The following is a 13210-nucleotide window of genomic DNA, read 5'->3' as shown; positions in this document are numbered from 1 at the left end:
CATAAATTACCTCCATAAAAAAAGATCTAGAGTATGGAGGTTACGTTCAGGGCAACTTGTGGAGGGTCCAACTTATTCATCAGAATGGGTTGCCTAGCACAGTCTCCCTTCTCTTGAATGTTCAAAAAAAGTTTGCCCAATTAGATGTTATTTAGACAAGGGATCCTGCTTTGGGTGAGATATTAGTCTTTCCAACTCTAAAAATGTTATTCCATGAATCTCAGTACCTGTTGGAACAACCCTTGAATCAAGTTCAACTTTACTTATTGTTTCCTCGAGGCTATTCCTACTGCAAACTTTATCTTGGTTTTCATTCTCATTTTGGCAGTTATATTGGGAATAACTAATGTCTGAACATTTAAGTAACATGTTTGAAGAGAAATTTCTGGATGGTATCCTGTTTCTTTTTAAGTTATCATATTTTATTTTTCGATTACCACAAAATATTTTATAACAAGAGTCAAATATGTGATAATACAATTTTCTTTATTAAAAATAATTTACAGCATCAGTAACATATACACAATTGTCATCAACTGAACTTTGCCTCCAATATATTTCTATACAATACTTAAAATTATTGAACTTAAAACTGTTATACTGTTTTGTTGGCTTTAAATAATAGACAATGATTTATATTTACTTAAGTGAGATATATGGTTTCATAATTACATACTATGTGTAAAATTGATAGAAACATCAGCACTATCACACTTTAGGGGAAAAGTCACTAAAGAAGACTAAGTCCACCTCCTTCCCCTCTCTTTTATAACTCCAAATCAAACTAAGATAGGGTCAACATCCAGTATCTTAGCACTTTCTCCTAAACCTAAAGGCAAAAGAAAGGTGTCTTTTAATTCAACCACAGAAAAATGTCAGTCAAATAATTTCTCCTCATCCTCTCACTCAACACTGAGAAGGCGAATGCACACAACACTGTTACCATATATGCAAACAACCAGAATTCTGATTTAGGTCTTAGCTGTACTTTTTGTCCTTTAGTACCACTGAAGTTTGATTCCCAGTGAAAAACTGAGCAATTTAGCTAAAGGGAGTCTAATACCTCTCATTCAAGTGTCAGCTTGGAGATAAAACAGGAAGTAACAACTGTCATCTTGGAAACTTTTTAGGTATACTAATGGCAATTCAGTGACTGGATGACATTTTCAGCGATTAGCAACCCAAAGGCATGAAATATGGCAATGGTATGTAGCATAATGTTTCTTAAAATATAACAAAAATGCTGCTGTTGATAATGACCTTTGAAATTGTACTTTTAAATTCACAACACTAATTTGCTTCTCTAAGGGGCCTATTATACTTCCTGCCACAATATTTGTGTATTTTTTTTAGAACACAAAATTATCCAGATATATTCAACAAAGGAGATAAGTAAAACAATAAAAACCAACAGGGGCCACATTTTTGCAAACACAGAATTTGGCTGGAGGCAGAAATACAGGTATGCTCTGGGACATACATCCATGACTCTCCTCAAAAATTGATAGCCATTGCTTACCAAGCTTTTTGGTTCATTGTATGTAAGCAAGAGATTAAGAGAACCTTGATTTTGTTCCTGAAATACAAGATCTTCTTGTGTTATTTATTACTGGACTAGGTAGACTGGAAATATAAATGCTTAATTCATAGCTGGCTAGCTTTATCTTCTCTTCATCTCCTAGATGTGCTGTTTATGATCATGCCCAGGCCTCTGCCCATAGGTTACATATTATATAACAGTATGGCTTAAAAATAAAACAGATGTTTTCCCCACACATAACAATCTGGATTATCATTTCTTCAAAGCCTGTAACAGATATTTTAATGTTCAACTTGTAAATTCTCCATCCCTAATTCATGTTTTCATGTAAATTAAAAACATATGCACTGACAAATACACAGCATTATAAAATATCAAGAACACAATGTGATTTGAAAGTATCAAAGAAAATATTTATAAAAAATTTAAATAAAAGGGAAATCGTTTTGCCAAACTCTAGTCCATCTAATTGTCTAAACACATATTTGCAGAATATTTTTGAAAGATTGTATGATTTGATTATGTGCAAAGTTCTCAGTGGTCTTTACCCACTGGTTTGGTAATTTCAGCATTTTAGCTTAAAACAATTCTTTATTCTGTGCAATGTGAGCTAATTCTGAATTGCAGTAACTTAACTAGGTCATGTGATGATCTCCATGTGGGAAAAAAAATCACTACAATTAACCTTCTGCCTGCTAAGTTTAATTTCTTAATTAAAAAAAAAAAAAGGTATAGGACTTTTTGGAATTAATTATCCAACCTTTTTCTTAAAAGTTGACAAACTTCTTGTTGACATAACATTTGATGTGATAAACAGACATGCAAATAGAGAAAATACAGTATTCAGACAGCAATAACTTAAGTGTTTTATCCTGACGGTTAGCAAAAGCATACATAATTAATAGTATCATGCATCCCAGGTAAAATGATTCAAAATGACAGGAAATCGATTTAAATAATTAAGAAGTAACCAACATTTAAAAAATGTTTAGGGTTGAGCAACCATATAATTTAGGGTGGATAATTTAAAAATCTAGAGGAAATCATGTTAGCGTTTAATGATTAAATAAAGTTCTCTTTAGCAACCATAAATGAGTGTGGAATTTTAGTTAATAATACCTAAAATATTAGGTTACAGGAAGTTACAGTATCACACAGAGTGAGCAAAATAATCCAACTGATATAATGCCATCTGAGGCTTGCCAGGGTCACAGTAGCAAATTACTGAAAAATTAAGGGCTGCATATGTGATACGTATTTTCACTGCCAATACATGGTGCTACGCAATCAATTGTGTTCTGTTAACAGTCCGCCTTCTGATGTGGAGGAAACCTTGGCTGGATTGGACAGAATGATTGTGTCTGGGGCAGGTTCTATCCCTTGCAGTTAGACTGAGACTTAGGATAACCCTGGCTTATATTGCAAACTAAGAATGACAACTATGTGCAACTCAATTCTGAAAAGGAACGAATATATCTGAAAATCCACGTATAAATCAGACTTCACCTTCCACAATTTTAAAGTTATCTGGCTTGTTATATTCCAATCTGCTACTCTTAAACCAACAAACAGTAGTATACAGTTTTATAGGTGCAAAACTAAACGAAAGACTTCAGGAAGGTTACTCATATAAGAATCTTTAACACAAGTTCAAATTCTGCCTTTATTTACAAAATGGTCTGATAAAATATCCCCCCATACTTACAGGCCTCTTCCACAACACACTTCACACGCTGATTTTAGCAATGTTAATAGCACCATTCGTATATTATTTAAAATCAAGAAGATTTCATTTCAGTCACTACGTTGATTCATAATCATTTACATCCATGGATGAGATAAGTGAGCATACTGGGACTATCTGCAGCTCCATGGTAAGGATTCCTGGGTCCAGCACAAAAGGCTTTGTTTGCAGTTACCAGTTATGAAAGGTATCCATGGTGAGTAGATACTATGAGAATTTTCGTGCCACAAAATTTAATAATCCTCCATGTTTGAACAATGTTATTTCCACATCATTTTCAAAGGAAGCAATCACGCTGAATACTTTTCCAGTGCTTGTCTTTAAACAAACAAAAACATCTCACATGAGTGGTAAAATCTACAAAGTTTTACTTAGTGGTTAAGACCATCTGTCTTCATATTCAGTGACTATACTCATATTCTGTCTGAGAAACATTTCTCCTGCTTGAAAACACCTAATATACCAAACCACAGACTTCACAGCTAAGTAGAAAAACATGTTATTTTCATCCCTAATTCTAAATAACAAGTATTGTATCACCTAAAACATTAAATCAAATGATTTAGATTTTGACTTACTAATTAGGGAAGTTGTTACTCATGTTCATTTTATGTTAAATTAAATATTCATTGCATATAATATTGCTACTCTTTTTCCTTTTTTCTTGGTTGTAAAGTCTGTGTTACTCTAACCCTGAACACTCAATTTTGGCTTCTCCTTAAGTGGTGTAAGTGCCTGGGATAAAATTAGATCAGGACAGAGAGAGCTGATAACGAGGAAAAGGAAGTTAACGCGTGTAACTCCAAGTCCATGTCTTCTTTCTGGACTAAGTATACAGTGTTTTCTACTTTTCCTCGGAGAACATCAACTATATTAACATCGGTTTAAGTACAGAGAAAACAGAGCCTTCTTAAACTACAATTTGTTCACTAACTGACATTAGTATGCAATTTACAGTAATTGTTTTTCACTCAATTTACAACCATCTATTTACATATATAGTACACAATCATATATTTGAGAATTTTAGATATACCTTTATATTTAATGTAACTCCAGGAGACAGTTCTTCAGGAAATGTTAAAGAAAATGTTTCTCTGCCAGAGAGGCCCAAAGAATCTGCATTTTCTCCTGGAAGGAACTGAAGTGGAGCTATGCCAATTCCAATCAAATGATCTTTGTGAATTTTTTCATAACTTTCAGCCAAAACAGCTTTCACACCCTGTAACAAACATGCATTTTATTTCCTCCATTCATCTCTGAAAGTTGCTTTACTGAGCATTTTAAAGGGAAAAAAATTCTACTTTTGGCTTTTCTGTAAAAACTTTAAACCCAATACCCCATACTAAAGGTCAATGTTACATCAAAGTATTTAAAGAAGTCTTTTATAGGTTATTTTTCTCTAAGTAGCTCCTTAACTCCTTCTAACTGCCCCTCGGCCACTCCAGGGTTAAGTACTGCCAGTGCCTACCATATAGTAAGCGCTCTCTATAACTGGGGGCGGCTGCTTTAAACTCAAAAAGGGCTCAGGAGGATTTCTGTTTAATTATGGTAGATCTAACGTATGTGTTCATCAACACTCCCTTTTAAATTGCCACTAAAATAAAAGAATAAAGAAGTGTAAACCCATAGCAACAAAGGGAATAGGATGTGCAAATTCTATAAATATTCAGAAAACAGAGACAGGTAACTGACTTAGCAGACAATGTTGAAACTACAAACTGATAAACTGAAACTAGGGTGATACCAGTAAGATTTGAGTCAATTTGCAACAAAGAACCTAGAAAAGGCTTGAGACTCAGAGGCATGAGGTTCTCAGAACACTGGGATACTAGTTAGAAGTCTATAAAAAGCAGTAAGATCTCCAGCTCAGTTCCCACTCAAGAGAGGAGGCTATTCTCCGGACAAAATCAGCTAAAGACCCATGTTTCTCTACTTTTTTTCATTATTATCTTCCTAAGGAGGTTTAGACATTTCCCTTCTAATCACGTCTTCCTCCTCATCACCTCCCCCCCAAAATTTAATGTCACAAATATACTGTGTATCTGTTTATGTATGTATATGTATATCTATACTTCATACATAAAAAGAGTAAGATTTTGTTCCACCCCTTGGGAGTGCCAGCACCCTGCAGAGGATGGATGCTCTAGACTGAGGAGGAACACTAGGCTCACGGGAAAGCTGGGTGAGAATACTATCAGAAATGGGGGGAGTAAGTCTGTTTCTTCAATGGGCCTCCTTCCATGAAGAAACTGAATGGCCCAGAGAAAATATTTACAGATACTAACATATAGGGCTATCTCAATGAAAAAGGTAGCTTATCATTAGTAAGGCCGACTAACAAAACGCAGCTCACAACTACAGCTTTTAATCAGTTTTTTAATGTCCAACTGAATGGACAGCCAAGGATCAATAGCTATATGAGGAAAGCCCACAACAACAACAACAAAAGCTAAAAAAAACTTCAGGAAAAAAAAGGGAACCTATACCTATAATTAATATTCACGATATAGACATACCTTGTTTTTATTGAGCTTTGCAGATACTATGTTTTTTAACAAATTGAAGTTTTTTGGCAACTCTGTGTCAAGCAAGTCTACAGGCTCCATTTATCCAACAGCATTTGCTCACTTCATGTGTGTGTCACATTTTGGTAATTCTTGTAATATTTCAAATGTTTTCATTATTATTTTATTTGTTATGGTGATCTGTGACAAGTGATCTTTGATGTTACTATACGACTTGCTGAAGGCTCAGATGATGGTTAGCATTTTTTAGCAGTAAAGTATTTTTTAATTAAAGTATGTACGATTTTTTAAAAATTAATTAATTAATTAATTTATTTATTTTTGGCTGTGTTGGGTCTTAGTTTCTGTGCGAGGGCTTTCTCTAGTTGCGGCAAGCGGGGGCCACTCTTCATCGCGGTGTGGGGGCTTCTCACTATCGCGGCCTCTCTTGTTGCGGAGCACAGGCTCCAGATGCGCAGGCTCAGTAATTGTGGCTCACGGGCCTAGTTGCTCCGTGGCATGTGGGATCTTCCCAGGCCAGGTCTCGAACCCGTGTCCCCTGCATTGGCAGGCAGATTCTCAACCACTGCGCCACCAGGGACGCCCTGTACAATTTTTTTTTAGATATGCTGTTGCACACTTAATAGACTACAGTACAGTGTAAACGTAACTTTTTATATGCACTGGGAAACCGAAAAACTTGTGCAGCTCGCTTTATTGTGATAATCACTTTCTTGCAGTGGTGAAGAACTGAGACTGGAGTATCTCTGAAGTATGTTGGTACTTAAAATTATTATCTTACAAAGACGAAGAATTAGACTTATTCCCACAACTCCTTAGAGTATTTACATTTTTAGGGGGAGGGGAATTAAAGATTCAAAACAAATGACGTTTGTATGATTATGATAGCTATGAGGGCTGTATTTTGACCAGCCTCTTCAACAACTACAATTGTAAAGAGAAGCACAGTATGAGTATGAAATGGCAGAGAGCACACGTCACAGGACTATTCTCTCCAACAGATCCCCTATTTGCTCTTCAACAAGGAAACAGTCTCAACAGAAATGTCTTCCTAGCAGACAGCCAGGGACCAATATCACCTATTTGGAAAAAGATAAAAGTAAAACGTGGCCCACTATCTCTGAGTCGTTAACCTTTGATGGAGCAAATCAGAAAATTAAATGAAAAGGGGGCAAGTAAAACTACCAATGGGTATAAATAATTATTATTATAAAGCAATAATTTAAGACAGAATATCCTTTCCCTCTACCACATTTATTTTCACAAATAAGACTGATGTAGGTTTAATTAAATTCAGAGTATTAAAATGCAACTAGATTAGTACAACGTATTATATAAGGTCACTTAAAAACACCCACAGATGAGATCCAAGTAGGCATAAAAAGTCTAAATGAACAAAATGAACTTTGACAGGATGTTACTGACAAAAGGGAATATTTAAAACTCTTTGAAGTTTAACATAAAATTTAAGAATCAATACCAGCAAGTATGGTCCTTTGGCAGCCCAATCTCTTGAATTTCCTGAACCATATTTCTTCCCTGCTAAAATAATCAGTGGGATACCTTCCTTCTGGTACAGCTCTGCAGCCTCAAATACATCTAGCTGTAGATTAAAACAAACATAAGAAATTTTAATACAAATTTTGATCTAGTTAGCAACTGCCTAAATACTCTGTATACATCCTTACCGTCTGTCCTGATGGAAAATGAACTGTTTTCGGAGCTGGTTTTCCAATGAACTTATTAAAAAGCTTGATATTTGCGAAAGTGCCTCTTGTCATCACAGCATCATTACCTCTTCGGGCTCCATAAGAGTTGAATTCACGAGGGGTAAGGCTGCAACAAAGTTATGGAAGTTAGTTTTTATTTTAGATGGAAAATAATCACATTATTAAATTGTAAAACTTACTCATAAACACTTTTTTATTATGGAAAATTTCAAGCATGCACAAAAGTAGAGAAAACAGAACAGTGAATGCCCAGGAGCCTATCACTACTCTACAATAATCAATTCATGGAATCTTTGTTTCTCCTATAATCATCCTCCATTAGACTGTTTTGAAGAAAACTCAGATATCATATTTTAACTGTATACATTTCAGTATGTTTCTCTAAAAGATACGGACTTAAAAATACTACCTTGTTACAAACAAAACCCTCCGAACTTCTTAATACCAGCTAGCCAGTCAATATTCAAATGTCCCTGGTTTTCCTACTACTTTTTTAGTTGTTGGTTTGCTCCAATCAGATCCAAATATGGTTTATAAGTTCATCCAGTTGATCTCAAGTCTTTTTTTTTTTTAATGTGTTTTTGTTTATTTATTTTTAAATTTATGGCTGTGTTGGGTCTTCGTTTCTGCGCGAGGGCTTTCTCTAGTTGTGGCAAGCGGGGGCCACTCTTCATCGCGGTGCGCGGGCCTCTCACCATCGCGGCCTCTCTTGTTGCGGAGCACAGGCTCCAGACGCGCAGGCTCAGTAGTTGTGGCGCATGGGCCCAGTTGCTCCGCGGCATGTGGGATCCTCCCAGACCAGGGCTCGAACCCATGTCCCCCGCATTGGCAGGCAGATTCTCAACCACTGCGCCACCAGGGAAGCCCCCCTCAAGTCTTTTTTAATCTATATGTTCCCTCTCCTTTTTTGTCTCCTCTTATACTTTATCTAAAGAAATTAGGTCATTTGTAGTTTCCTATATGTAGACTGCGCTCACTGCATCTTCACAGTATCATTTCATATGTTGTTCTCCCTCCTGTATTTCTTGTTAACCAGATGTCAAATCTAGTGACTTGACAAGACTTGGGTTTTTAATTTTTGCAACAATGCTGCATATAGGTCATACTTCCATCAGGAGCACATGATACCCAGTTTTCTTTCTGGAATGCTACCAGTGATTGATCATCATTGTCTAGACTGCATTAGGGACTGCAAAATGATACTCTATTTCTCTTATTCCTTCTTCACTTTTTAGCTGGAAAACTTCTATGAAGACAAACTTTCCTTCATCAATGATTTGGTTATAATGAAATACATTCCATACAGAAAAGACTTTCTTGTTAAATAATGAGATGGTTTCCCATCATCTTCCAAAGGCAACTTGGAGTTTTTAGTTTTTCTCTTTTAATATTATTATGAACTCATGGATTTAAACATATTATGTTTCAACCCATTCCAGTTATTATTCTTTATTGATGCTCAACATGTCCCATCTTTGAGCAGTGACAGATTCAAGTTGGCTCCTGAGACCTTTTGACAGAAAGCCTGGTAGTTAATTGTAGTTTGGTGGGAATTAAAACACTCGTTGGTAGTCTCTATAGCTCTTTTGCTTTTGGTATAAGACATCTAGAATCATCTTGTATATTTTCCAGGGCCAAACCTGGAATCAACCATTTCTCTAAGACGAATTGGTTGCTTGTCCTAAGAATTGGTATTTAGACACCATTATCTGTGTGCTATGGGTATTCATTGCTACAGGATTGGTTACTATATAAATGACCTTTTAGGGACAAGAGAAAACTGAGCATAAGCAGCTCAACAATCAACAACCAACTTCCATCAGTCTCTAATTTGGTCTTTTATGTAAAGACAACAAATATGCTTCTAATTTAAACATCTTATCTCAGGATGTACATTTAAACGTACTTCAGGATGGAGATGGTGAGGGGTTTGAGTGTCTTTAAAAATAAAATTTTTAACTGACGAAAACTACGGTATTAACTGTGCTATAAGAAATCCATATCAGCAATTACAATAAATATAAAAATTGTGTATTTGAGAGAAGTGGTGGCTTTTTTTTGGGGGGGGGGGGTTGGAATCTTTGTCACAATTACGACCAAGATGGAAATCACCTTTTAAAAAATATTTGGGAGAAATAAAACTTATTTTATTTCTCACCACTATGAACAAAAGCCGTATGTAAAACAAACTGATTTATCTTCATCAAATTACACCAAATGGAGTTGCTATTAGCAATTTCTACCAAAAAGTGTTTTAATTCCTACCAAACTACAATTAACTAGAAAATAAATTCAAACACAGATTTCACAATAGCACTAATGAGATTATAGTAAGAGCTATGCAGTATTACATGTCAAACCAAGCTATGTAGCACTGATTTTTATAAGATATTTCAATGAAGAGTCTTATCACTTGCATAGCTCAAGCATCAAAAGGCTAATCAGGCAGCAATACCACAAATTCTGCCTTTAGCAAAATTTTGTCTCTGGTGTCAAAACAGTTCTTTGATAACAGAGCAACTCTACGTTATTAATCACACAGAAATGAAACAAATTCCTTCTAGTTTTGGATTTATATATCTTATGTAAATTATCTCCTTTACATTCACATTTATTATTCTTGTGAAATTTTACACTCAAGAAGCAGAAATTCACTGTCTTTTGATTTGATACAGATCAAGCCTAGCCTCACGCATGTACATTTTATAGCCCAAAATACACACATTTAAATTGTGCAGTCCAACACTGGAAGATGGTTAGAACCATCAGGCTTTGTTTGGTAGGTCAAACCAATCTGACTTTTCAACAAAGTAGCACTGAAAAAGAAAACTCCTGTTTCCAATTAGTTGTTTATTTAATGGACAAGGGCTCAATTTAAAATAGCAATTTCAATTTCTGAAGTTTACAAGCAAAAGCAGGTACAACAGGTATCCCAGTTATTGCTTAGGTCAAGTACATAGACAATCAGACACCCATGATAGCATGTAATTTACTGGATAAAGGAACATGACCAGTAAAAGCCTCTTAATTAATGAGAAAGATAAAACAAAAACAGCCTATAACCATGTACACATACCCTCTGTTTGTCAAATACTTAGCAGCAGGACTACTCCTAGCAATGCTTCCAGCAGGTGATATATGATCTGTCGTGACAGAGTCTCCCAGATATAATAAGACATGGGCATTTTCAATAGGCTGGAGTGCAACTGGCTCTTTGGTCTAAAAGGTAAAAAATGTTAAAGGCATTTAACTCTTCATGAGGTTTTTTAAACTTCAAACAATTTTTTAAATATCAAATAGTAAAAAAGTACTCACAAGCTTATCAAAAAATGAAGGACATCTGACATAAGTAGACTTTAAATCCCATGGAAACAAAACTGAATCTGGTACTTCTAAAGAATTCCACCGTTTATTTCCCATCTGTGAGTATGGTTTTGGTTGATAAACCAAAAGAAAGATAAAATGGAGTCAGAAAAAGAGGTTTATGAAAATGAGGAAATTAACATAGTACTTAGGTTAGAATTAAGAAAAGAAAATAGGCCTCATCCATTTGGAAAGAAAGCTAAGATACTGCATTCTATAAAATTATGACATTTTTGGACTGAACTGATAAAATTTGCTCATCGAATTCCAGCACACCAGATTTTCAGGAATGCCCTAAGAGTTAAGTTTCAATACAAACTGAATGTGAAAGACTTTACAGAGCCCCAGAAAAGCTAAAGAAGTTAGAAAAATCTAAAAATGTTGCTTAACTTAAACAAAACATTAAGTGTGTTTTGGGGTATACTTTTAATATTTAAGAATATTATCATGGAGAAAACCTTTTTTTTTTCCAACGTATTTGTCCTACATCACTGTATTATTAGTCCTGCCTTCAAACTATATTCAAAATCTCACCATTACTCACCGCCTCCACGGCTACCCCAAATGTTCCATGCTATTACCATTTTTTACTTTGGACTACTACATACAATAGGTCCTCCTGACTCTATCCTTCGTATTACCCAACCCTCTTGCCCCAATATAGTTTCAATTCAAAGACAGTGCAATCTTTTTGATTATGACACTCCTGTTCCACACCTTCCAATGGCTCCCCATCTCACTTCAGAGTACAAGATTAAATGTTAATAATGGCCTAAAATTCCCTATGTAATCTGGACGTCATTTCCTACCACCATCCTTCTTACTTCCTATGTTCTAGTCACACTGCCTTCATTATGGTTCCCTCCTTAAGGCCTTTACACTGGTCCCTCTACCTGGTAAGCCCTGTTCTTTGTTCAGATATATGACTAACTTGTTCACCTCCTTCAAAACTTTGCTCAAATACCATGTTTTCAACTATCCTATATAAAACTGCAATCTACTCCCCAAATTTCACACAATTGGTTCTCTTTACCCTGTTCTGTAATTTTCTACAGCACTCATTACTTTTTAACATATTGTATAACTTACCTAATTATTCTGTCTACAGTTTACTATCTGCCTCTCCCCTTGAGAACTTTGTGTTTTCTTCACTGATATATTCCAAACAGCTAGAAGAGTGCCTGGCACATACTAGGGGCTCAATAAATATTTGTTAAGTGAATAACTATCATTATTGCTCTCATGTTTATATTCTAAATTCTTTTTAAAAAGTGTGAATGTATGTATTAGCTTCTAGATACACAAAACATCTCTGGAACGATGCTTAAGAAACTGACATAACTGGTTGCCTTTGAGGAGATAAAGTAGATGGCTAAGGAATGGGTGGGAGGGAGACATCAATGTCTGCTCTTATTTCTTTTGAATTTTGAACCATTTGAATGGGAACAACAAACAAGGGCAGTTTCTATGAAGTGTGTCCACGTTCAGGATGCCAAATATAAATGTTTTTGCTATACATTTCTAATGAGTGAATAAATAAAATTCTGATACTCTTAGATACTAGAGATTCCAGATACAAAATGTCACTCATTAAAAACTGTGTATTCAAAATAATGTAATTTTAATTTTGATTCTATTCAGAAAGATACGTGAAATAAAGAAACACTGCCACTTTACTAAACCTTTTAAGAAACAAATGAGAGTCTTACCTCTGTCTTCTCTTTTAATGCTTTAAACATGGATAACACAACATGTTCTTCCTCTATCTGATGAACTTCTTCTCGACTAGGCCAAATATCATGTAGGTAAATATTCCTGCCAGTAGGGTCAGTACCTGGTTAAAAATTTTTCATATGAAATTTAGTATAAAAAGTAACTCCCTCAAAATGTTCACATCTTTTCAAAGACACATCATAGAAACCAAGTATATTATTCAACAAGAGTGCTTCAGGTGTAAGCAGCTGAAAGAACTAATTACTTGCACATTATATATTCTTCATATGAATCAAAAATTAATAATGCATCGTGATAAGATTTTCTGAAATAATTCAAAAAATGAACAGTCTAGGAAACATTTCAAAAGTACAACTTTTGGGGAAAAAAGTGTGCGCCAGGTATATATGTATACATATAAAGGAAAAGATACCTAAAGGCTCTGTCTGGAAATCTATATTCACTGTGCCTGCTATGGCATAAGCTACCACTAAGGGTGGAGAGGCAAGATAATTGGCACGAACACAATCACAAAGACGACCTTCAAAATTTTTATTTCCAGATAAAACTCCACAAGTAACCAAATCACCCT

The 13210-nt window shown here is 35.2% G+C and overlaps 1 protein-coding gene across 1 annotated transcript in view; it reads right to left on the bottom strand.

Annotated features, from left to right (window-relative positions):
• Positions 1 to 467: 467 nt before the first annotated feature.
• IREB2 (iron responsive element binding protein 2) overlaps positions 468 to 13210 on the bottom strand; it is a 55841-nt gene continuing 43098 nt past the window's right edge. Inside the window, exons 15-22 of the mRNA XM_007173438.3 lie at positions 13052 to 13208; positions 12615 to 12739; positions 10858 to 10962; positions 10619 to 10761; positions 7501 to 7648; positions 7293 to 7415; positions 4321 to 4506; positions 468 to 3602 (exon numbers count right to left, since the gene is read on the bottom strand). Coding sequence (XP_007173500.1) covers positions 3492 to 3602; positions 4321 to 4506; positions 7293 to 7415; positions 7501 to 7648; positions 10619 to 10761; positions 10858 to 10962; positions 12615 to 12739; positions 13052 to 13208 — 1098 coding nt within the window. The 3' untranslated portion in view covers positions 468 to 3491. The remainder of the gene's footprint in view (positions 3603 to 4320; positions 4507 to 7292; positions 7416 to 7500; positions 7649 to 10618; positions 10762 to 10857; positions 10963 to 12614; positions 12740 to 13051; positions 13209 to 13210) is intronic.

Source organism: Balaenoptera acutorostrata, chromosome 3 (assembly GCF_949987535.1).
Source record: "Balaenoptera acutorostrata chromosome 3, mBalAcu1.1, whole genome shotgun sequence".
NCBI lineage: Eukaryota > Metazoa > Chordata > Mammalia > Artiodactyla > Balaenopteridae > Balaenoptera > Balaenoptera acutorostrata.
Note: the sequence above shows the minus strand (reverse complement) of the source record. Positions and strands in the feature narration are given on the sequence as shown.